The 25,767-nt window shown below is 41.9% G+C and overlaps 1 protein-coding gene across 3 annotated transcripts in view; it reads left to right on the top strand.

Moving 5' to 3' along the window:
• Window positions 1–9,056: 9,056 nt before the first annotated feature.
• Window positions 9,057–25,767, top strand: part of LOC125902063 (low-density lipoprotein receptor-related protein 8-like) — a 156,936-nt gene continuing 140,225 nt past the window's right edge. For all 3 annotated transcript variants that reach the window (XM_049598161.1, XM_049598162.1, XM_049598160.1), the window contains exons 1-2: window positions 9,057–9,191; window positions 9,863–9,979. In XM_049598161.1, the coding sequence (XP_049454118.1) occupies window positions 9,125–9,191; window positions 9,863–9,979 (184 nt within the window). In that variant the 5' untranslated portion in view covers window positions 9,057–9,124. The remainder of the gene's footprint in view (window positions 9,192–9,862; window positions 9,980–25,767) is intronic.

Here is a 25,767-nt window from a genome sequence, read left to right as displayed (position 1 = left end):
TAAAAAGTGATTGTTGGTTATGGTTGAGATTAAAGTAGGGGGTTGTTGGAGTGTTGAGCAGAAAAAGCGGCCTCCACAAACTTGCAGCAGTCTGACACACCGGTGTCTGAGAATGTGCCATGGACAGATTTGTGTGAACAGTTTCTCATTCTGGCCCGACACCCCAGCAGCTGATTTCACTGACAGGTGCAACATCAACCAGAGAGGATGAACTAATCTCACGGTTGCAGACCACTGGGTTAGACAAACAGGGCTTGTGACCAGAGCATCGCTGTTCCAGTTTTCCTCAACCAGCTGGTGAAAGGTGGGAGGAAAGTGAGCGAAAGTGGCTCTCTCATATCTCAAAAGCAGGTGTTCTTGAGCAAGGTACAAAAACCTAATTGCTTCAGTGCTCAGAGGCCATCAGTGGATGGCTACACTGTAATCACAAAGCCTGCCAATGGCAGCTTCAGCAGCTGTGTATGCAGAGCAGAGAACAGCTGGGATAAAAAACAGTATGCACGCTCAGCAAATGTTCCCTAAAGGTTAATTAAATAAGAAATGTGGCCAGAGTAGAAGTCACACTACTTACTGAAACGCTGCCCACATGCAAAAGGAACTGCTGATTTCCATGATTGCTGTGTCTGTGCGTGAGGATGGTGGAAGCCTCTCTTGAATCCGCAATGTTGAGAAAATGTGGCACATCATCCAGACTGGCTGCTGTGACAAATGAAAAGATTTGCTGCCAATTTTTGAAGCCCCAGGTGACACACCACACAAACACAGACCAACCTCACCAATCCTCACTTTTTAGTGCTTCTAACAGCTTTCTCCCAAAATCATGGCCCCCTGCATAGATGTAGTTTAACTGTATGTCACTCATGGCAGAGAGATGTGTCATGAAGTGACTTCATATCGGTGACAGCGCTGATGTGTAAACAGCCTGTCAGAAAGCTTGAGTGATATGGGATTTTGATGTGGCATATGCTGCAAGATGATAAACATGTTTTATAGTATACATCTGCTGTGTATCAGTTTATGGGGACGTTCATGACATTACATGTAATACACACCTCTGCTCAGCAACAGAATCAGCTCTTTATAACCACCATTACTCTACCCTAAAATATTGGATGTCATTAAAGTTTTTACAGACATTCACGGTCCCTGAGGATGAATCTTGTGGACTTTGGTGATCCATTGACTTTTCCTGTCATGCTGCCGGTAGGTTGACATGTGGTTTTGAGTCTTGACACTTTCTGGATAGATTGCCGTGAAAATTAATACGCACATTTGTTTTGCCCCCTGGATGACAACTTTTGGTGATCTCCTGACTTTTCATTGCTGCCATCATCAGGTCAAAATTTTAGTATGAAAACCTTGGTATATGACCATATACCTGCAAAATTAATAACATTCCCACCAGCCTCAACTCCACTTTGTGTTTGGTGCTAATTACCAAATGTCATCCCCAGTTGCCAGGACAAAATGTTGGCATTGTACGTTTCTGTAAACCACAGATATATTACATTTGTGCCTTTTATAAGTATTATAACAAAATTTATAAACATAACGTGACATAATTTAAACTACATCTATGTACTGTAAGCTAACTTTGTCATCAAGAGGTGGAGGAGACAGCGGATGGTGTGACACCTGGGCAAGACAGCTGCTAACCTGCAGGCCACTGTTTGTTGACCAGCAGCAATTGCAACACCAATAGATTGTTGTTTTTTAGCGAGCCATTGCTGTATTTCCTGCTGTGATTGCACCACCAAAAGTGGATGTTTTGTAGTGAGACATCGCTGTGTTTCCAGTGGCAATTGAGGCACCAAAATTGGGCATTGTGAGCAAGCCATTACTGCATTTCCAAGGGCGATTGTGCCACAAAAAGTAGGAGTGTTTCTCAAATCGCGTACTTCTGTACTTACACTTCATATTTTGAGTGCATAAGTGCGTTCACACTGAGAAGTATGGAAAAATGCAGTGCACTATGAGTACCCAGATGGTGCACCCAAAACGGTCAAAAAGTTGAGTGTGGAACTATGGACACTTCTCGCCCTCAATGGTCGCCATCTTGGCTACGTAGTGGAAGGGGAGGGACCACTTCTCAAACTAGAAATGGCGGCTGAGGACTGTGTGACCGTGAACGTCGCTGCATTGTACAAATACATGTGTTGTTTGCACTAAGCACCACTATACTGTTGTCAGATATAAGCCAGCAGTATGTTTGTTAGGTTAATCTAGCAGTCTGTAATGATTTGGTACCGCGAAAATAAAGCAAGTGCTAATGCTAGTTTGCTAACTAGTTAATTTGCGGTTGTCATTTCCGGTAAGTGCACAACAGCCGCGTTTGGTTTGAGACAACACTACCCTGTCGAAATTTGCGCACTATGCCAATAAGTACATAGTGCACATAGTGTACTACATAGAAGTGTACTAACGGAAGTATGTGATTTGAGACACAGGTGTTTTTTTAGCATTTCCAGTGATGATTCTGCCTCCAAAAGTGGGTGTTTTTTTGTGAGATATCTCTTTGTTTCAAGCAGCAACTGTGCCACCAAAAGTGGTTGTTTTTAGAGAGCTATTGCTGTGTTTCCAGGAGTGATTGTGCCACCAAAAGTGGGAATTTTTAATGAGCTACTGCTGCATTTCAATCTGCTATTGTGCTACGAAACCAAGGTATTTTGAGCCAGGGATTTTTTTTCCAAACAACAAACAAGTGGTTTTTGTGCCTAAACATAACCAAGTGTTAACTGCAGCACCGTTAAATACATAAAGAAACACAAAGGGGCGGTGGCTCAGAGGTAGAGTGGGTCTTCCAAAAATCGGAAGATCAGCCATTCGTTCGATCCTCGCGCTATACAGTTGCAGTTCATTTAACATAAAGTTTCCACATATTAAGCAACAAGTAAGTTGACTGTTAGCATGCTAACATGCTAAGATGGTGAATTGCCTTCTACAATTACCTGCTGAGCCTTAGCATTTTAGCATACATCGTTGTGAGCATGCTATCATGCTGACATTAGCAATAAAGCGCCGTTGTGTCCATGTGCAGCTTCACAAAGCTGCTGGTGTGACTGTAGACTTTTGGTGTTGTTATTCATTTTTTACCTGAAAGAAATGTCGGTCTGTTGTTATCTCACTTCTTGAATGTCTTCAGAGAGTCAAGGTTTTCAACCAAAAGAAACATTTCACTTTGCTTTTGGACTTGGTTTCTTTCTGTCTCTCTTGTATTTGCCACAGTAGCTTGCATAGTGACAGCCGGGGCAAAGCAGGGGCAGCTCCCTGGTTCCAAGAGGCGTGCAAGTCAAAGGGTGTTGGACAGTGAGAAAAGGGCAAGCGGGCAGGGCACTGAGGCCAGAGCAGGCAAAACATCACTGCCTATGTTAGCAATGCAAAATCTGCTCTCAAGTATCTTCTAGTAATTGCATATCCCAGTTGATTGACAGGCTCTCTCACTCTCTCAGATATACCCTGCCTCCTACTTAATCCTCAGTGTGCTAAAAGCATTTTCATGACTCACTCCTCGCAGCAAATTGACTGTAAATTCAATTTAGTCCGTGTTATCTCTGAAGGCTGAGAATCAGATTTGCCATTTAACCATTTCTTATGCTACATCAATTATCCCTCACTTTAATTTTTACCTGAGCAAGCCAGATGGGCACCAGTGATAATACGTACTGTACTTCACATGTTATAATTATCTCTAAAACTCCAAAACCTACACGAGCAGCTGGTTCTGTATGTGTTTCCTAATCAGCCTGTATCACATGATGGGAATCATAGACACTATGGAGACAGAAATTTAAGCTCATTACTTTGTGATTCCCAAGCTGACAGATTGCAGTATTGCAGGTTTCATCATGATTAATATTAGGCGTTGTTTGTGTTTGTGGTTGAATATTTTCCTGTATAGCTAAACACCGTGGTCACAGCTCAGAATCAGGATTTGTTACAGGCAGGTCTGGAACGAGCTAATAACACCCTAGCTGATATTGCTAACACGCTGATTTTCAGACAATAAATCCTGCAACAGATTTGAACACCTGTTCAATAACCACTGTATTTTTTTCTTTCCTCCTACTGCTTTATTCTTGCTGGATAGTTGCAACCATGACAACAGGCCCCAACTGTCTTGATTTCCTCCTCGGTGCCATGAACATACTCTATGGCCATGACTTCACTGTGCAATGTACAAATACTGTATGCAGATGTGCGCACCAGTGTCTGCTTGTGCATTTACTATATGTTGAGGTTGGGAGGAGGATTAAGTTATCCTTCAGCTTATCTCCATTAAAATGACTGATTATGCTGTCAGCAATGGTCGTGGCCTAGATTTGAAAGACAGCCTCGTTTGCTCTGGCAGGGAGCCACTAGACCTTGTAAATACTACTGATGCACTTTTATCTGCAGACGCGTATTACCTCATTGTGTTTAGTAAGAGCAATAACGCTGCAGTTTGGTTAATGAAAGAGGTACAGGGGGCCTTTTCCTGTTGCTGCTGCCTCTGAGAAACAGTATAGCCTGCGGTTCACCTTAGCATAATTTGCATATAGATGAGAATCACACCACATTATTGCATTGGGGGTATATTAATAATGGGGTTGTTGAACAGGATAAGGTACTGCACAAGTGCTTGTGTAGATGCTGAAACAGGTGGAGCCCAGAGTGTTGGTTTCTGCCTCAATGAAGCCATATTGTCCTGTGTGCTTCGCCTCCCTCAGCTCTCCATCAGCCATACTTTCTCTCTCTCTTGTTTACATTCATAAAGGACTTAAGAATATGTTATGCATGTGGCTCCACTGTCACATCCCTGAGTGGACTTCTAGCGAGCGACATCTCTAAATTACTCCACCCCAAAGTGGACACAAAAACACCACAGGGACACAAAATTGCTTGACCTCCTGATCCCTTCCTACAGTATCTGCTCCTGCTAGTCCTCCCCACTGTACCACTATTACCTGTCTGTCATGCTCTGAAATTGATTTCACTGGCTCAGTGGGTGTGACATGGACAACCCGAGGACCTCACTTTATCTTTCTCTCACTCTCATACACACACAGTTGTACTTTCTTGATATACAGCCTGCACCAGTAATACTCAACTTACTCTCCGCAGGCCAAATCTGGCCTGTGATAAGATGAGGAATAGCCAGCTGACTATTTTCTAATTTGCAATGAAAATACAGAAAACTGAATCACACTGAGATTTATTTTAAATAAGGTGTCAGAGTGCAAAAACACAAAAAAATCCTAATAGAGCTTGTTCATGCTCGTGCATTATGAAACAATGGGCCCCTGGGCACAGATATGCAAAAGGCCCCACCACCTCTCCTCTCCTCCGAGACTAAAAATTCCAAGCCAATGCGGAAGTGCCAAAAACTGCAGTTCATCAAATGGTCACTTAAAGGGATAGTGCACCCAAAAATGAAAATTCAGCCATTATCTACTCACCCATATGCCGAGGGAGGCTCAGGTGAAGTTTTAGAGTCCTCACAACACTTCCGTAGATCCGAGGGAGAAGTGGGTAGCAGCACAACTGCACACCTAATGGCAGACGGCGCCCCAGATCAAAACATCCAAGAACACATAATTGAAACCACAGAATATCTCCATACTGCTCATCCATAGTGATCCAAGTGTCCTGAAGCCCCGACATAAAAAGTTGTTTGGAAAAACGTCATTTGAACTCTGTTTTTAGCCTCACTGTGACCAGCGAGACCAGCAAAAGCAAGTGAACACACATGAACACGGTGCCCAAGTCTCACGGTCTCACGCAAGCGCGCACACGTGATCACGTAACTTTTGTGGTTTTAGGTCTCTATGAGGTCATTTTGTGTCTCTGTGGTTGTTTTGCCTGTTTTTGTAGTTATTTTGTGTCCCTTTGCAGTTTCATTGCATGCGTTTGTGGTATTTTTGTCTCTTTGTGGTCATTTTGAGTCTCTTCCTGGTCAGTACATGTTATTTTGAGTGACCCTTTGCAGGTGAAGGCCAGGGGGGTCTCTGAAACTTTAGGCCCCTGGGCTTGTACCCAATAGGCCTGTTCAGTAATCCATCCATGTTGTTCATTTTTTAAAAAGGTGCCAGGGAAGGATTCCTCTGGACCTCCCCAACAGAGGTCCTGGCTAAGCCCCCAGTTTCCTAAAAGCCCTTGTACTGTAGTAGCATTTTCTAGTTCTGAATGCTGCTCCAAATCTTTATTCTTATTTCAACATTCTTCAGTATGTTTTGATTGACTGCTACTTAAATACCTTGCATAAGTTCAGCTACAGAAACCCTTCAAATAAAAAATCAGTGGTCAGTTGTCAACATCAGTTTCCAGGTTTTTCAGCAATACAGTACAATATAGTGTAAATAGTGTAAATAGGTTTATTTTGTCTACTCAAATTAGATTCAGTGTAGAAAGGTTTAAAGAAACCTTTCTACACTGAACAGTACAATATATGTCCGCATTAATATTCCTGTATTTTTTAGCAATTCTTTGCAATTTTAGCTGTTAGCATTCACACACATTTTCTGCAGGAATGCTTTTTCTACTTAGTATTAGTTCACTGGTTGTCTAGATGAATACTGCATCAAAATGCATTTGTTTGGTGTTGTTTTTCATACTCATATCACTCAAACCAAGTTGTACTGACTAATATTTTTCCAGCTGTTAGCCATATCTCCAGCTAGGCGACTACACCAGAAAACAGCCCAAACAACGTGCCAGGACTTTGGAGTTCAGAAGGGACTAAAGGCCTCTGACAGTGTTGCATTTTTACTGGTAAGTTGATGTAATGTTAACTTACATATTCACCAAATAATGACAGCATTAATAACTTATCTCCAGCTAACGTTAGCGGTACACAGTTCTTCGCTAATATAGCTACTTTTCTCAGTAACTGTTATATTTGCAGTTCTGCCACTATATAACATGAAATGGAGATGGCACAATAGCAATATTACAGGAATATGCCGTCATGGAGATGGTGGACTAAATGACAGATGAGTGTTTACAGTAGAACCTTGGCCACATTGACTGAGAGACAAAGTTAGCTAGCAGGTTATTTTTGAAAAGCAGTCCACAAGCCAGCGTATTTGGTGATGAGTTAACTTTGTGTTTTATTTTCCACATAAAAGTCCTAAATATCCCAAATCTGCCACGGTGATACCAGAAAAAGAAAATGATGTTTATTTATTGTTTATTTAAAAACAAAAATCAATATTAGACCCATATTATGAACAAAACAAAGCCAGCACAGGCTGGAATTACACCAAACAGGTGTTAATAGTAGTGCTAATGGTTTGTGAGTGTATTTTGTGGATACACGTGTTGAAGGAAAAGCTGCTATTAAATCTTAAAAATTACTTTTGTTGGTTCCATTATTTTGTTGTGGAGATGTTGTTTTAGATCTGAAAAGTACTCTCTGATGGGTGCTGTGGTGGATGTTTAAAATCCGTTTATTGTAATCCACCCACAGATGTTTTTTGTCACTGTAGACATGTTGTAATGTCACAGTCGGACACAGGTGTAAATAATGAAATTAATGAAGGCTGAACAGGCTGTCACAGAGCACAGCCGTAGTAGAAACACCTGTGATTTTCTTTCTGTGACAAGTCACACTGTAAAAAGGCCTTTTAGACGTCTTCCTAAGACTGTGTGGGATGTACAGGCTGCGTTTGACTGACAGCTCACTCTCCTGTTAGTTTGTTTACCAGGTGGGACAAATTACACCTTTACCATTGTGAGTATTTAGATTAGAGGTAATCAGCCAGGGTGATTGAAAACATTTGTGTGGGTGTGTGGGGCCTCCAGACATTTCTGTTTACCTCTTTGTGTGTTGTGTTTCTGTGTGGGTTTGCCATCACCAACCTACAGCACATTAAGATATGGTGTACAGTTTAAGGCTGAATTCACATGGATGTATAAAGATTTAACATAGCTGCAGTAGTGAATGAAATGAGACTAGAAAGGGAAACAAAAATAGAGTGAGGGCAGTTTTATATCCAGAGGTGTTCCCTGTTGAATTAAAATAAGAGTTAAAATTCAGATTTGAGTTATGTTAACTTAATAAGAGGGTCAAATAAATAAAATTTATTAAAATGTTGGCATTGCGTGTTTCTGCAAACCACGGATACTTTACATGTGTATGTTATTATATCATGGATACTATGAAACATTATGTTGTGGGTATTGTGTGGTTAGCTTCAGGGACAAGAAACATTTGGTTATGGTTAGGAGAAGATCATGTTTGGGCTTGAAAAACATGTGGCACTTTTGTGGCACAGCCCAGCAGGAAAAGCAGGCCAAGATGGGTACACTGTGGTCATAAAGGGATGGACACGGTCAGCACCAATACTCAGGTAGGCTGTGGTGTTTAAACCATGCTCAGTTGGTACTAAGGGGCCCAAAGTGTGCCGAGAAAATCTCCCCCACACCATTACACCACCACCAGCAGCCTGAACCCTTGATACAAGGCAGGATGGATCCATGCTTTCATGTTGTTTACACCAAATTCTGACCCTACCATCTGAATGTGGCAGCAGAAATCCAGACTCATCAGACCAGGCAACGTTTTTCCAATCTTCTATTGTCCAGTTTTGGTGAGCCTGTGTGAATTGTAACCCAATTTCAGCTCATTGGATATTTCTCTTTTTTGGACCATCCTCTGTAAACCCTAGAGATGGTTGTGGGTGAAAATCCCAGTAGATCAGCAGTTTCTGGCACCAACAACCATGCCACGTTCAAAGTCACTTAAATCACCTTTCTTCCCCATTCTGATGCTCAGTTTGAACTTCAGCAGGTCGTCTTGCCCATGTCTACATGCCTAACAGGTGTACCTAATAAAGTGGCCAGTGAGTGTATATGAAAATACGTCATTTAAATAATAAGAAAAAAATAAACATATATCATCTGTTTCCAATGTCAAGAATGGTTTTAAAGTCTCAAAAATACTACAAATACATTTTTAATCTATTCTTTTCTATTCTACTCTTGGCCCCGCCCCAAGCGCTGTCGTCACGCGCCGGGCAGCCAGTGAGGCGGAGGGAGGGGGTGTTCCGGAGCGGGGACGCAGGCAGCAGCGTCGCAGCGTTACAACAAGAGCGGCTTTCGGGCTTTGTTTTGTGGATGTGAATGAGCTCCATCACCTCCTTCAGAAATGTGGACGGATATAAGGACACTGCTACTTTTTCATTCCTTACTCCTGAGGCTCCATCTCTCAGAAGGTCAGTTGTGTCTCTTTTCTCTCTCCTCCCTGCGCGAGACGTTAATTTAATAAAACATAAACCGTAGTGTGTGTGTTGTAGTGTGTGTGTGTGTGTGTGTGAGTGAGTGATGGGGCTGTGGAGGTGAGAGATGGGAAGCGCTGCCACCGGTACTCAGTCAGCAGCGCGCCTGAGCTCTTTCTACCAAGAGAGAGAAAGAGGAAAAACACTCCTCTCCATTATGAATACATGAGATTGTGACTTGTTTAATTTAAATGTGTGATGGCTGCGTGGCTGAGTGAATTGCTGTGGGGGTTCAGGGTCTGTCATGTGTTTCCTGTGAGCGTCCATACTGCATCAGAGGTAGTAGCTGTAGTAGCTCACACTGAATCTTTGTCTTCATGTTGTGAATGATGTCCGGCAGACACGGGGCCTCCTCTGCTGCCGCTGTGTCCCCTCTTCTCCCCGCAACAGCCTTTAATTACGGTGCTGAAGTGGATCAATAAGTGAAAGAAAACGCGGAGCATGACGCTCCCAGCGCCTCAGCCAATTGACCTGAATGAATGCTGAATATCAATTAGGCATTCATTTGCAAATGACAGTTGAACTACAAGCGGTTCCTCCTCCACTATATGCGTGTGTTGCTGATCCATCTGGACGCTACTCACCCTGCTTTCTTTTCCCTCTTCCAGCAACGGATGAGTGTGAGGATGGACAGTTTCAGTGCAACAACAAAAGGTGTATACCGACTATCTGGAGGTGTGACGACGATGACGACTGCTCAGACAACAGTGATGAAGAAAACTGTCGTAAGTGTTAAAACCAGAGGAAAAATTAAGATTGTGATGAGAGGGGTGTTGTGTGGATGTCACAATAAATAGGAATAACGTTTTGCAATAATATCAAAATGGGACAAAAAAAACTTATTAGGTCACTGCAACTCCTCCCACCCTTCCCACCCTTCCCTGTGCCACCCACACACAACAATTAACCCTGTAAAAATGTGCACTAAAAAAATAAAGATCTTAGAGTCAATCCAGTCGTTTTTTACTTATGATATACACTCACCAGCCACTTTATTAGGTACACCTGGTCAAGACGACCTGCTGAAGTTCAAACCGAGCATCAGAATGGAGAAGAAAGGTGATTTAAGTGACATGGTTGTTGGTGCCAGACGGGCTGGTCTGCTGGGATTTTCACACACAACCATCTCTAGGGTTTACAGAGGATGGTCCCAAAAAGAGAAAATGTCTTGTTGATGCCAGAGGTCAGAGGAGAATGGCCAGACTGGTTCAAGATGATAGAAAGGCAACAGTAACTCAAATAACCACTGCTTACAACCAAGGTCTGCAGAAGACCATCTCTGAACCAACAACACGTCCAACCTTGAAGCAGATGGGCTACAGCAGCAGAAGACCACACCAGGTGCCACTCCTGTCAGCTAGCAACAGGAAACTGAGGCTACAGTTCACACAGGCTCACCAAAACTGGACAATAGAAGATTGGAAAAACGTTGCCTGGTCTGATGAGTCTGGATTTCTGCTGCCACATTCAGATGGTAGGGTCAGAATTTGGTGTAAACAACATGAAAGCATGGATCCATCCTGCCTTGTATCAAGGGTTCAGGCTGCTGCTGGTGGTGGTGTAATGGTGTGCACCAAGTCACAAAGCTCAAATCATCTCAAACTGGTTTCTTGAACATGACAATGAGTTCACTGTACTCCAATGGCCTCCACAGTCACCAGATCTCAGTCCAATAGAGCACCTTTGGGATGTGGTGGAACAGGAATTTCACATCATGGATGTGCAGCCGACAAATCTGCAGCAACTGTGTGATGCTATCATGTCAATATGGACCAGAATCTCTGAGGAGTGTTTCCAGCACCTTGTTGAATCTGTGACACCAAGAATTAAGGCAGTTGTGAAGGCAAAAGGGGTCCCACCTGGTAGTAGCAAGGTGTACCTAATAAAGTGGCTGGTGGGTGTATGTTCAAAAAGTTAAAAAACTAATTAGATTCATGCCATTAATCTCATCAAGAGACAATACCTGGAACTGCTCCCATCAGCTATCCATTAGAGCTTGACTTAATGGTGTGTTCATGACTGGACTGTGTATTGAAGCTTTATCTTAATGAGCTGTATTTTCCCATAATGTTAACAGTTGTGAACCAAAAAATGCACCCGTATCTCCCCTAGGTCTCCGTCCTCTCATAATTTCGTATTATTTTTATGGTGCATTTGCTATCCTATTAGCATTTTATCTATTTTCCACTCTTTTTTCTTATTATGCAGGGCAGCGCCTTATTTTTAGGAAGACATAAAAGCTTTCAGAGTTTACAAAGAGGCACAAATAAAATCATGTTTTGAGTGGGGATTAGGTGTGTGTGTGTGTGTGTGTGTGTGCCTCAGGCCTGAGTGTGTGCAGGTGATTTCATCCCCGCTGCACCCTATATATAGAAACTCAACAAGCATGCTTTCTTTTTTATAAAAATGAGGGTTGATTGGGTGGAACCATTTTCCAATCATCTTCAAATAAGAAGCTGTCCAGCTGAGAGACAGATTGCGTGGTGCATCGGTCTACTGCACAAAGCTCTGACAGGTATCTTGGACGTGTTGTTCTGTGCGGAAATAATAGAATTCCAGTTTCCTTTCTGACTGCGAGCCAGTGGCCTATATTTTGGAAGGATGCTCGCGCTGAAACCAGTGAAGTTGTGCCAAAGCTGAATCCAAGCCGTGCATGTTTGCTGTGCAGCAATGTTCTTTTGTGTCTGGGTTAATTGTGGCTCGGGAGAAATTCCTGCACCTCCCCACACAGGCATACATACTTACTCTGTATTTCTCCTCATACCTCTTTCGCTCTGTCTTTGTTTTTGTCTCCTTCTCTCACACACTCCCACACACACAGACCTGTTGTGTACAGACACCTCATGGTTCCTTTGCGTGTCAGTCTGAAGGTGTTGCCTTTGTTACCCTGTTTCTGAGGCCAGCAGGACGAGTCCGCGGGCATGCCAAAGAAAGCCGGTCATTTGGAGCGTCTTTGCTCTTAAAACATTCATGTGTCACTGCCTCACACACAAACACACACAAACCCCTGATGTTGGGAGGAAATCATTACACTGTCAAGCTTTATTTCCTCAGTATTTCCTTTATGAATGAAATCAGAAATTGCCAGCGAGGTTTTATTACCCCCTGTGTGTTTTCCATCAGGCAGAGCCTCAGACACATTTAGGGTCTGAGTGAAAACACTCCTCCTGAAAGCCTTTTAAGCAGAGACTACTGTCAACCCACCGTTTGATGATTATGACAGTCCGGCATTACTTGTCATTATATTAGAGAGTGGCCTTCACCGTGTGTCCATTTCCTTTCCTTGTGTGTGCTGTATCTGCGTGGGCGGGCAGATGAGGCTGGCTGGCCTGCATAGCAGAGTCAGATTTGTCTCTGCACTGGCATCCTCATAGTGCTGAACCACTGTCTGATCTTCACAATTCAACAGCGCTGTGGTTAACATGTGGTTAGGTTTAGGCACAAACAACACTTGGTTATGTTGAGAAAAACACCATGTTTTGGCTCAAAATATCAGCTTTGGGGAGAATAATCCTGGCAGGAAAAGCAATGATGTCTTTGCAAAACAATTGCTTTTTGTAGCAGTAGCCTGATAGGAAAAGCAGTTATGTGTCAGTAAAAAAACAACCACTTTTAATGCCACTATCCTGTCAGACAAAGCAGCGACGTCTCTGCAACAAACAATCACTTTTTGTGGCACTATCTCAGCAAGGAAAGCAGTTATGTTTCGGTAAAAAACGAGTTTTGGCTTAAAATACCAGCTTTGGGAGGCTTAATCCTGGCAGGAAAAGCAACAATATCTATGCAAAACAATCACTTTTTTGTGGCAATAGCCTGGCAGATAAAGCAGTTATGTTTAGGTAAAAAAGAACCACTTTTCATGCCACTATCCTGACAGGAAAAGCAGCAATGCATCAGTAAGAACAACAACCACTTTTCATGCCACTATCCTGGCAGGAAAAGCAGCAATGCATCAGTAAGAACAACAACCACTTTTCATGCCACTATCCTGTCAGACAAAGCAGCGATGTCTCTGCAACAAACAGTCACATTTTGTGGCCATATCTCAGCAGGAAAAGCAGTTATGTTTCGGTAAAAAACAACCACTTTTGGCTTAAAATACCAGCTCTGGGAGGCTTAATCCTGGCAGGAAAAGCAACAGTGTCTTTGCAAAACAATCACTTTTTTTGGCACTAGCACAGCAGGAAAAGCAGTTATGTATTTGTTAAAAACAATTTGTTTTCATGCTACTGTCTTGGCAGGAAAAGCAAAGATGTCTTTGCAACATATCGGCAGTAAAAGCAGTTATATTTCGGTAAAAAAAGAACTGCTTTTTATGCCACCATCCTGGCAGGAAAAGCAGTGATGTCTAATCAGTTTTTGTGGCACTAGCATGGCAGGAAAAGCCGTCATGTTTCGGTAAAAAACAATTACTTTTCATGCTACTATCTTGGCAGGAAAGGAACAATGTGTTGGTAAAAAAAACAACCACTTTTCATGCCACTATCCTGTCAGACAAAGCAGCGACGTCTCTGCAACATTCACTTTTCATGCCACTATCCCAGCAGGAAAGGCAGCACAAAAACACTTTGCTTTTTGTGGCACTAGCACGGCAGGAAAAGCAGTTATGTTTTGGTAAAAATACCAGTTTTGGGAGGCTTAACCCTAGCAGGAAAAGCAACAATGTCTTTGCAAAACAGTCAATTTTTGTGGCACTATCACAGCAGGAAAAGCACTTGTAATTGCATTTTACCAAAACACTTTTCATGCCACTATCCTGTCAGGCAAAGCAGCGATATCTCTGCGACAGTCACTTTTTGTTGCCATATCTCGGCAGGAAAAGCAATTTCATTTTGGTTAAAAAAGAATCTCTTTTCATGCCACTATACTGGCAGGAAAAGCAGCGATGTCTCTGTATATGACAACTGCTTTTCATGCCTAGAAAGCAGCTTAAAAAAAAGCAGTTGGTGGCTACAAAACACCCACGTTTGGCGCCTTTCCTCCTGGAACAACAGTGATAAGTTGCTAAAAACACCGCTGGAAAAACGGCGATGGGTCACAACAGAACAACCACGTCTGGTGCCTATAAAGCCACTGGTAACACATAATTGGCAGCTGCTTTTTTGTGCCTCGAGAAGCTCTTGGAACACAGCAATGACTCCCTACAGCACAGGAGGATTTGTTGTTTGTTGCCCTTGAACAGTGGTCTGCAGCTTGCTAGGTGTTTTGCCTATGTGACACACCATCCACCATCCCTTCCACCCTCCAGTGATAAAGTCAGCTCACATACTAAGTCACTTAAAAACGTTAACATGATACTTATGAAATGTGTGAATGCAGTGAATTTGGGGTTTTCCGAAACCTACAATGCTAGTCTTTTTTGCTAGCGTCTGGCTACAAGAATAGTAGTTGTTCAATTTTTACCCTGTTTGATTTGGAGACAGGCGTCTCTGCCACACTGTGCAGCTCCGGCGATATTTAATTAATGCGTTCCTATTAAAGTCACTCTCTGGGGTTGCTTCTGTATACTCTTTTTCCATTTCTACATCTGAGGAGGCTAACAGACAGAGGGACAGACAGTGTAGAGCAGTGAAGTGTAAACCTGCACAACATATGCTGCACAGGAGGAGAGTGCTGTAAGGATTTAGCGTGTACACACAGCAAATCCTCTGCAGGAATTATACAGTTAGTTTCTTGTTGACTACGAAGTGGTTGAGTTTTTTAATTAAGTTTCTGAGTGGTTGAACGGATGGTCTCGTTTTTTTCTTTATTCTTCTCGTATTCACAATTTGTTATTTTGCAACACAATGCCAAGCCTGAGAGTGCGGTGACTGAATGTGTGCAGCAGACCATGGTTATGAAATATGCTGACAAGAAGAAACCTTTGCTGCAGCTCCTTATTTGTCACGCCAGTGTCGCCTCATTTCCAACCTGACTTGCACTGAACCTCACAGAACAGGTGTAAATATATTAAAACACTCACAGACTCTTTATGCATCATGATCCTCCTCCATCCTCCGCCCTGTTCCTGCTAACCCCATCCCCCACCAGTCCACCCCCAGACTGCAGCCCATCACCATCCCCCATCATCCAAACTCTATTCCCCGCTGACCAGTCACTCACTGCATGCACCCATACATTCATACATGCATAATTGCACTCATAAGTATGCATGGACACAAGTATGGACCACACGTATGTGAGCAGAAATGCATACACGCATAAACACAAATTCATGCATGCTGATGAGTGCTAAACTTTTCTGACAAATAATTGAAAAGTTGAGTCCACATGAATCATAATAGAAACTATATATTGTGTACTGGTTGCGTAACATTTCTGAGTGAGGATGATGACAGCAGAGGGCACAAAGTTTCTGCCTTGAATTCTCAAAGTGAGATTTGTTCCAACTCTGACATGGAGCCGCTGTTTAATCCTCACCCTGATTATAGCGGCATATCACCCAGTTTCCATCTTCCTGCATTACCTTCAAAGTCCAGCGCATCTGCTTGACTTTCTTCTCATCCCTGAATGTGATAACGATCTATTTCATCCATGTTCATGAATATAACATCGATACCTGCAGGGCAGCATTTTCACATCGCCACGTCGAGCTCAAAGTGTTCTTTTGTTTTCCTCTGAGATGCAGAGTCAGCAACAAACTGTGTGCCTCCTCCCTTTGTGTTCTTTTTACCTAATAAATCCGCACAACTCCTTCAGAGGCAAACTCCTTTTTGAGGCTGCTGGCGCTCGTCCACACCTCCTGTAGTCAAAGTTAATTTCTTTATTCCAAAAAAGCCTTTCAATGGATGCAGCCTCCTCTGCTGCAGTTGTTGTCATTGAAGTCCTGCCAACACACAAAGTTTAGGAAATGCACAGTATCCTTCCACCCCTGCTTGATGCTTTATTCAACAGTGTTCGAACCTCACTTGCTTTTTGCTCAGCTTACACCTGACACCAGTTGCGGAAAGAGTACAAACATGAGTGTAGATTCAGTGTGCAGGTATGTTTTATTTATGTTGTGGTCTGTTATTCGGATCCTCTCTACTTTCTTGCTCAGTCTGTAAATTGAACACATTATTTAAAATTACTTTTGGCTTCCAACCATATTATTGCTTTTCTTTAGAGCTTTTTGTATGTTCCTGTGAAGAAAAGGCACCGTGGCCCTTCTGAGTGCTTCATCTCTTGACAATAGTCACAATTGCTTGATCTTCGAAATCCCATCATTTTCTGTGAAAGGCTTCAGGTGTTGCATTGGATACAGCTGATCATTGAGAAACAAGTTATTCAATGGTAACTGAAAGTAAGTGGGCCTCACATTGTGAGATTTGCTTTTTGTGTTGCTTATCCTCTCCATTTGATTTTTTTCTACCGCCTTCTCTTTATTCAAGAAAGATAAAAGGCTTTGCTGTCAGATATCTCTTCAAGACCTTTAAATGCTCACTTATAGTTATATCTTGTTACCTATGCCTCTCTTTACCTGTTTAAACATGACAGTTAATCCCCAAATCAGAAGTACTTATTTTTCCTTTTACCTGTAGTGCTGCTTATCAATCTGTCTTATCAGTCTTGTTTTGGTGTGAGTTGCAGAGTGTTGGAGATATCGGCCATAGAGATGTCTGCCTTCTCCAATATAATGGAACTAGATGGTACACGGCTTGTGGTGCTCAAAGCACCAAAAAAAATACATTACAAGATACTGTTTTCTTTGTACTGAACTACACCTGCCAACCCTATCACCACGCAGAGGGAAAAGTCTACACATGAATGAGAGGCTTGTGCTTGTGACAATGCGAGATGTGAACATTAATGGCGTTCTCCTTGACTGAAGCAGGATTTATACTTGTGTGTCAGCTCTATGCAGAGCAGACGTTGTGAGCATTTATACTTGTGCAGTTTCTGTGTCACTGTGCAGTTACACCTCCAAAACACTGGTCGGCGTCTGGGTTTCTGTGAAGTGCTGTGAAATTTAGTTGATTTTATTTTTATGTTCATGTACAAAACACACCCAAAACACACTCAAAACACACATTAAACACACATTAAACATGGCTTAATAGAGACAATTTCAAACTGAAGTACACAAATCAGCTTCACTATAACTCGCAGCATTCAAACACAAAGCACTTGTCCTTATCTGGACATATTTTCCCCACAAATACAACATGCTAACATTTTTAGCACAAGCCTATGGCATTTTACATTGTATAAATTAGCATAGCAGCTAGCGGACTTTTCCTCCACTAATATGAAGCCAGGAACAACAGCAACATTTAACAGCAACGTTAAAAAATTTGGCCTGTCTTATACTAAACGCGAACAAATACAACATGCTAACGTTATTAGCACAGGCCTATGGCAGTTGACATTGTATGAATTAGCCTGGTGGCTAGTGGACTATTCCACTACCCATATAAAGCCATGATAAATCACACATAAGACATAAGATGCTAATTTGTGGAGGCTTTATTGTTTTCACAATGTATTGTTTCTTATTTTGTGAATTTAAATAAAAGCTTTGTTTCCAGTGTGGGAAATGGTTTCAGCTTACAGAAGCAGACAGGAGGTCTGCATTGCTGCGACGTGTAGTTACATCTCTGGGGAGGTGCACATGAGGCTAGTTTGAGTCGATGCAGAAGTTTAAATTCCACATGAGCTGTAATGTTAGTTAGCTCAGCAGCGCTAGGTGAGCTAGCAGTGGATGCATGCTTCCTTCTGCATGGTGATACGATTGGTGGGTGTAGTTCAGTAGAAAGAAAATAGTTCCTACATGAAACTGCTCACAACAAGGTTTCTGGATTATCTTGAGGAACCAGGTCATAATTTCTGGAAAGAGACATTGATGTTGAGTTTCTCAAATGTATTTTTTTTGGGCGCTTTGAGCACCACAAGCTGAGTGCCATTTAGTTCCATTATATTGGAGAGAAGGCAGACGTCTCTACAGCTGATATCTCCAACACTCAGCAACTCACACCAAAACAATCGAGATGGAGAAATAGCACTACAGGTAAGAGGACAAATATGTTGGTTTTTTTTGGGGGGGTGAACTGTCCCTTTAAACTTACCCATTTAGAACCAGTTTGGCCCCATTACCATCAACAATATAGCTACCCTCTTTGTATCTCCTCTCCTCTCCTCTCCTCTCCTCTCCTCTCCTCTCCTCTCGCCAACAGAATCCAACAAAAACGAAATCCTGAGCTGCTGCAGCATTGTGCCTCTGTTCCCTTTGGCACTGAGGGGCGACTGGAGCACAAACACTTCCAGTCAGCTCTACTTTTTGAGTACTCATGGCTCTGTTGTTGTCGTTGTTGTTTGTAAGTCCTCCCCACTGTGTGGACACTTCCCGGCCAGGCTCGCTGACAGCAGTATTTCATAAAATGTGAAGTTATGTCATCTGTTTGTACACGAGGAAGCAGTTCGGCCAACTACTGAGCTCTACTTGTGAATGCGGAAGAATAACACGTGACGTTCAGCTCCGTGTCGTAGAGGTTTCAGGGAGAAGAGAGAGACCCGTCATATTGTGTTTTTGACTTATCAGTGTTGAAAACATGTCTCGGTTTGTGTGAATGTATTTTCCCCCCACAGTCTTTGCCTCCGCTTGTCAGTGCTGTGTGAAGGGATGCGTCTGACAGCGTAGAAGTGAGGCGTTGTTGATGAGCTGTAAAAACAAAGAGAGTGGGTAGAAAGTGATAGAAAGTGGGGAAAGAAATCATTCTGACCTGCAGGGTGAGTCGGCAAGGATGTTTGTGTTCCTATCAAATTCTCTCCATAATCTCCATGGCTGTTGACAACTGTTACACAGCATGGAGGGGATTACGCCTTTATCTCTCCATGCAATGAGGCATGTTTTCCATTGGGTCTGTGGTCAATTTATGTTCTGTTAACTCACTCACTTGCAGTTCATCATGATAGAGCCCTAATTAGTGTAACTACTTTAATAGTCTGGATAAAGCAAACTTTTTAACGGCAAATATTGTTGAGTTCATGAAAGTCAAACTGACCTCTATCTAATTATCTGTACCTTTTTAATCTTTTTTATTTAAGCAAGAAGCTCTGAAAGAGCGTGTTTATAGTGAGGGTCGTAAAGTCGAGCTGAAATTTGAATTCCTCTCACGTTTGGTGTAATTAAATATAAGCTATGATGAAACCACAGCTATTGGACACATTTTTTGAAAGGGGATAAAATCATTATTGGATATATTTGAGGAAACCACTTCTGAGCTTCCAGCCTCCTAGATGGTGTTTTCCCTGGCAGCAGTTAACTGATGATTTAGAGTCGGCATGGGCTGGAGCACGTCACAGCCCCATATAACCTACAAACATTGATACCAGGGGCATAAATGTAGACATTGCAGGTAGTGCAGTGCAGGTAGCGTGTTGGCCAGAGAACAGGCTCTTGTAGCTCTCACCTCAGATATACACCCATGTTCAAAGAAGAACTCGTGTTAAATAAAAAAAAGTGGGGCCAACTGCTGTATATGCCATCGTAAAGGCAAACCCATCTCCATCATGGCTTCTTTTTTCTTTTCTTGTGAAAGATTCAGTAGCAAGCCATTCTACAATAAAATTATATGTTAACGTAATACTTAAAACTAGACTAAAAAAAACTAATTTCTTATTTTATTTGGTATTTTTTTGCTATACAGATGATGTGCTGATGATTGTAAACTAAGCACAGAAAGTAAGGAAATTTGTGTTTTGTTGATTATTTCTTTGTTGTAACAATGCTTCTTGGCAGTGAATCTTATACTGTTGGAAATAGGGCTGCAACTAACGATTGTTTTCATTGGCGACTAATTCGATTAATTCTTCGATTAGTCGACTAATCAAATGTATCGAAAAATGTTGAAAAATGTCGGTCTGTCTCTCCCAAACCCCGAAATTATGTCATTTAATGTCTTGTTTTGTACTCACGCCAGAGGGTTTTAGTTTACCGTCATGGGAGAGTGTGTAAAGCTGCCAATATCTGAATGTAAGAAGCTGCAATAAGAATATTTTGGGGAACTTTTATAGTACTTTTCTATGGAAAATGACTCAAACCGATTAGTCGACTACTTATATAGTCACCTGTTATTTTAATAGTTGATTAGTCATCGATTAGTCGACTAATCGTGGCAGCCCTAGTTGGAAAGCCTGTTTATTTCCCTTTTTAAATGGTGCTACATTTGTAAGGAACATGCATTTGTGGGATGAGCAGCAGAGCTGAGTATGTGGGTTGCGCCCATGAAAATTTGCCAGATTTTGATCTTGTTTGTTGTTGTTTGGCGTATTGGATGATTGAAGTCTGAAGAAACAAGACATATTGGCAATTTAACAATTCATTAATTTAACAAACAGGACCCTCCGTCGCGTTTGGAACAACCATACACAGCCACAACAGCCTGGCAACTTCTCCATATGCTGGTCACCAGCCTGGTCACACACTGCTGTGGGATGTGTTGGTGTACAGCAGAATGAACAGACAAAAACGATGACGAAACGATGAGTTTTTATTCATTAAGGTTATTTTAAGATTTTTTTCACATTCCAGTTTGAACAGACACATATTAAAAGTTCATCACTGTGACTACATTATTATGCTATTATATTGTCATTGTATCAGTGGCATAAAACATACTTAAAATGACTTATTGTTTAGCGAAATTCTGAGAATTTATCCTCCAATAAAAGTAGATATTGTGACAAGTCTAGAGGCATTATCACTTCAATAACAAAACAAATAAAACATTCATTTCTTCTCTTTGGTAATTACGATTTCTACCAAATAAATCCAAGTGAAAACAAACAAATACAGATTTCTTGTCAATGAATTTTGATCACAGCTTGATGAGTTAGTTGGGCAGTGTACCCTATTTCTTCAAGATGTACACAAGAAACCATGTCATTTAGCCATTTTGTAAAGCAAGAAGGGGAAGCTGATTTCCATTCTCACAAAATAATCCTTTTTTGCTATGACTATACAAAACATAAGAGCTCGTTGTAATGCAGGGGAAAGAGTCAAAGAGTAATAAGAACAGCCCAGTATCACAGTGAGACAGTCAAGGACTAACTGTTTGCTTTGTATGTTACTCTCTTTTAACCTAATACTTCATAGTTAGCTAAATGCTAATGTAGCATTTTCTCCAGGGCCTCCACTTCCAGTCTAAGGAGCATGGGGGGCTGATCGTGGACTGATGTGTGGGCGAATCATGTAGCTGCTCCAGCTGCAGCTATACCAGGGGTGTCAAACATACAACCCGTGGGCCAAAGAGTCCATTGTGGCCCACTAGATGACTAGACTAAGAGGTGCCAGGCTTCAGGAGCAAGTTAAACAATACCTACTTCAGGTAAAATTCTGCTTCAGAGGCTTGTCCACCCTGACCAGCATACAGTTCTCTGATATAGCAATGAGTACTTACTGTGACCATATTCCAAGATATTGAACATTGTGAAAAATATTGTCAATCAGCAGCTTTAGTTCAAAAGAATCTGGAAAGGAAATGTCTGGATAAAGCACATGTAATGACAGTGAGAAGTAGACTGACTGAATGTGGAAAAACTGAGACATACTGTTGAATCTGCACTTATTTTTCTTGAAACATCTCAGGCTGTTGATCTGTTTTGTAAAAGGATGGACGTCTACAGAATGAACTTGTAATTCTTTACACAAAAAAGGGGAATATTGGAGCTTATGGTACTATATGTGTACTTTATTATGCAATGGTTTTATTGGTGCGGCCCATCTTGAGATCAAATTGGACTGTATGTGGCCTATGAACTTAAATGAGTTTGACATACCTGATCTATACCGTCTCGCTCTAGTTGCTCTAACTTCCAGGGAAACCCAGAAAAAGCACCAAATGATGTGTCACTGAAAAACATAAAATTTCACAGTATTTTACTCACTGACAGTAAGACAGCATTTTTCTGCCTCACAACTGATTTTTATTAATTGCATGCAATTTGAGACCTAATTTATTGATATTTTTCAATAATGATTATGTGTGCAGTTAGAAAGTGTGTCGCAATTTACATATTGCACATTCAAACAAGATGCACAGCGCATGTAAGTAACAAAGCAACAAAAAGCACCTTACCATTAAGCAGTAAATGTGGTGAGTAATAGTGCTCTTGTCCAATACTAATCAAGTATTAATCAGGTTTAAATCAGCTCCCAGTCTGATCGCTAGACAGTGACTAGACATTTTCTCACTGGATGAACTTTGTGCATTTGTTGGCATCCGGTGTCTAAAACTCTCAGAGGCTGTTGCTCTGTTACAGCCTCTGTCTAGTCCCCATCCACATGTGTGTAACTGTGTTTGTTTTTGTTTGCTCGGTCGCTGGCCCGACTGGCCTACTGCCCCGCGTCTGCGTGTCTCAAAGCCGGCTTGCCCAAAGTGATCATTAAGAAGTCTGCAATTGAGCTATTATCTCAGATTAGTGCAAAGATGCTAAGAGAGAGAGGATGAGCCAGAGAGAGAGGGAGAGGGATTAATGTGGGGATATAAAACATCACTCAGCCTCAACCTCTTGCCCTCACTCGTCATGTATTTATGCCCCATTCCACTCGGTTTTTAGTGCTCGGCACCTAAAAGAAAGCACTCATTTGCATCATTTTAAACACAGCACCACCCGCAAATCTCATTTTGAAGGAAAAAGAGCACGTTCCTCTGGAGACACTCTCAGCGATGTGAGCTGCCTCATGAAAAATGCTGTTTCAGTCCAGTTGAATCATTGAAAGTGTGCCATGGTGTTATTAAAACAACAGCATAAACTGTAAATCTGTTCACAACACTGGTTTTTAAACTGAATAATCCTCTGTGAGGTTCAACACTGCCGTCTGGTCTTCAACTTTTATGGTTTTAAGTCAACTAAGACTTCATTGTGGCTTCATTTAAATCATGTTGTTTAAAAGCTGTCACGAACCCAAGAGGTTTCAAGTGCCAGAGTTTGTGTCACACACCTCTTGACTAAGTGGATCACTCATATTTCCCCTTTATGTTCCGTTCTTGCATAGTCAGAGCTTCCTTGATTGTCAATTAACGCTGCAAAATGTGTTCCCTCAGCAGCACAATGGTGCTTAAAACAATATTAAATGTCAAGTAAAAAATAGAGGTTGCAGATGTCATGCATTTAATTCATTCAAATGTTCACAACACCTGACAGTTGTAAAATTGTGAAAATGAGGGCAGTCTGTGTATGCATCTAGTGAAATGTTTTTTTAATGTGTTGAGAGATGAGCTAGTTTTGAAATACGGACATAGTCTTTACACAAAAGCGTCACAGATAAAGTTATGCTGCTACACACGGCTTTAGCTTTTGTTAAAGTAGTGGCAATGAAATGAACCCAGGTCAGCTTAAACACTAGTAAATAACAAGTAAAAAATAAAAGTTGTGAGAAAGCCCTCACAAGGCCCTGGCTACTTCCTGAACCTTCAATAATTGAGGAGTGGATAGATATTGTAAATTATATTTATGTCATGACAAAGATGAGCTTTTCTCTTCATCTTTAGAAACACGTGTTCATTAAATTCTGGGCCAAGTGGGCGAAATACATAAGACCCTTCCAGCCTGATTTTGTGGCGGCACCAACACATTCTCACTCCAACCTCGTCACATATTGATGTTTTGGTCATGGACTTTCCACGTCCACATACAACGTGAAAGGTACCCTGGGTGTGTTGGTCATTGATGTTCCGGGACACTGTGTCTTTCTGCCTCTTACATGCATTGTCTTCGTTCAAGATACACTTCTGTTTTCACAGGAAATTTCTTTTTTTTATACAGTCTCTTTCAAAATAAATGTGCTACCTTGGTACAACACCCTGAATTGACTTTTTTTTCCCTTCAACAACAAACACACGGTTAGGTTTAGGCAATAAAAGCACGTGGTTAGGTTTAGGAAAAAAAGAACAGGGTTTGGCTTAAGAATCTTACGGGACGCGCACACCACTCTCTCGGGTGAAAGCTCTCGTGTGAAAGTTGATGTTTGTGTATTTGAACATCCAGTCAAGGCACCTGTTATGGCTCAAAAATAGTTACAAAAAAGTTGTGCTGATGTTCACATTACCTGGGCATCCTTGCAATGTCAAAATATAATCAAAAAATAAACTAACGTTGACGCAAGACTCAAACCTCGGTCTCCTGGGTGAAAGTCCTATGCTTTATTCTTTCATTTCATTCAGGAGAGACAGGAGAATGAAGTAAAGATTATATTTAATACAGAATATGAGTGTTAAGAGTACTTTGTGCTGATTAACATTTAACAGAAGTCTTCGGTGCTTGGACACCAGAGGGAGAAATTTTGTGATTGAGGGACATCTGAGCGGCAAGAAGATAAATCCCTCCACATGGAGTCCAGACACTGGTGGTGGCGGTGGCTGCTGACTCTGAGGCTGCGGATGAGGCTGATGAATCTGTAAAGACTAGGTGGTGATGGGGAGGTGGAGGGTGCACATGACTGCAGCAGAAAAGACCTACGGTGGAGGTGGAGTGGACATCACATTTGAACATGCTGTCTGATCACAACATTTTACAACCATAAATGAATTGTCAATAAAATGTTACATGCATTTGCTTTTTTCATTGTGATAATTCGAGGGTCTGAATTGACCATTAGTGGACGCGGAAACAAAGTCACCATCTGGATATATGTCAGTCTGCATCTAGTATTTTTTTAACCAGTTGAGAGCTGAGGTAGTTTCAATATCCCACCTTTCAGTTTACACGAATGTGTCTCAGATGAAGTGATGCTGCTATGCATGGCTGTAGTTTTTGTAACAGTTAGTCAGTGGTGGCAGTGAAATGAACCCAGGTTGGCTCGAAAATCGATAACACACATGCTGGATGTTTGAGAGAAGCTGCCTGCGCTGTGAACCAAGGCCTCGAGGCCACAGGCATCCAGGCACACAGCGCCTTTCATCTAGAATCACTGTCAAAAAAAAAAAAAAACAGACCCACAAGGGAGGATGTTGGCACACATTGCAAGAACTGTAGCCCTTTGCAACTTGTGATTCATTTTTGTGAAAAATGTCACTTCATGTGACTCAACAGGCATGCTTGTGAATCTTTGCTGACAGCTCCAGGGATGTCGGGATTGGCTGAGTGTTGCTGCGAGTCTCACTTTATTTTGATTTATCTGTTTGTGGATGAGTACACACACTCATCACAGACCTACAGAGGACATTATGCCACTCTGAAGTCAAGCCAGGGTAACAGAGAGCGTCAGCAGCGCGCGTGGTAGTGAATTGGAATGATGAGCAAATGGCTGTGACACAGCACCCACAGCCCTCAGTCTCTTTCTTTTTATTGATGATTCAGTATAGCTGGATGAATTATGGCTGTCACCTCCACTCATTTGAGTAGTAACAATCGCCTCGTCTTGCACAGCTACACAGACTGACTCATTGCGTCGCCACCATCACAATGTTAAAGCTTTGCATGCAGGCCGTCACAACCTTGAAATCTTTCCACCTGCCTACATGTCTCGGCCATCAACGCACCCATCAGAGCCATTATGCCTGGCTAGACATGAACTGTGCCTAATGTGCTCCTT

This window comes from Epinephelus fuscoguttatus, linkage group LG15, assembly GCF_011397635.1.
Source record: "Epinephelus fuscoguttatus linkage group LG15, E.fuscoguttatus.final_Chr_v1".
Taxonomy (NCBI): Eukaryota; Metazoa; Chordata; class Actinopteri; order Perciformes; family Serranidae; genus Epinephelus; species Epinephelus fuscoguttatus.
This window is presented reverse-complemented; position numbering and strand designations above follow the sequence as displayed.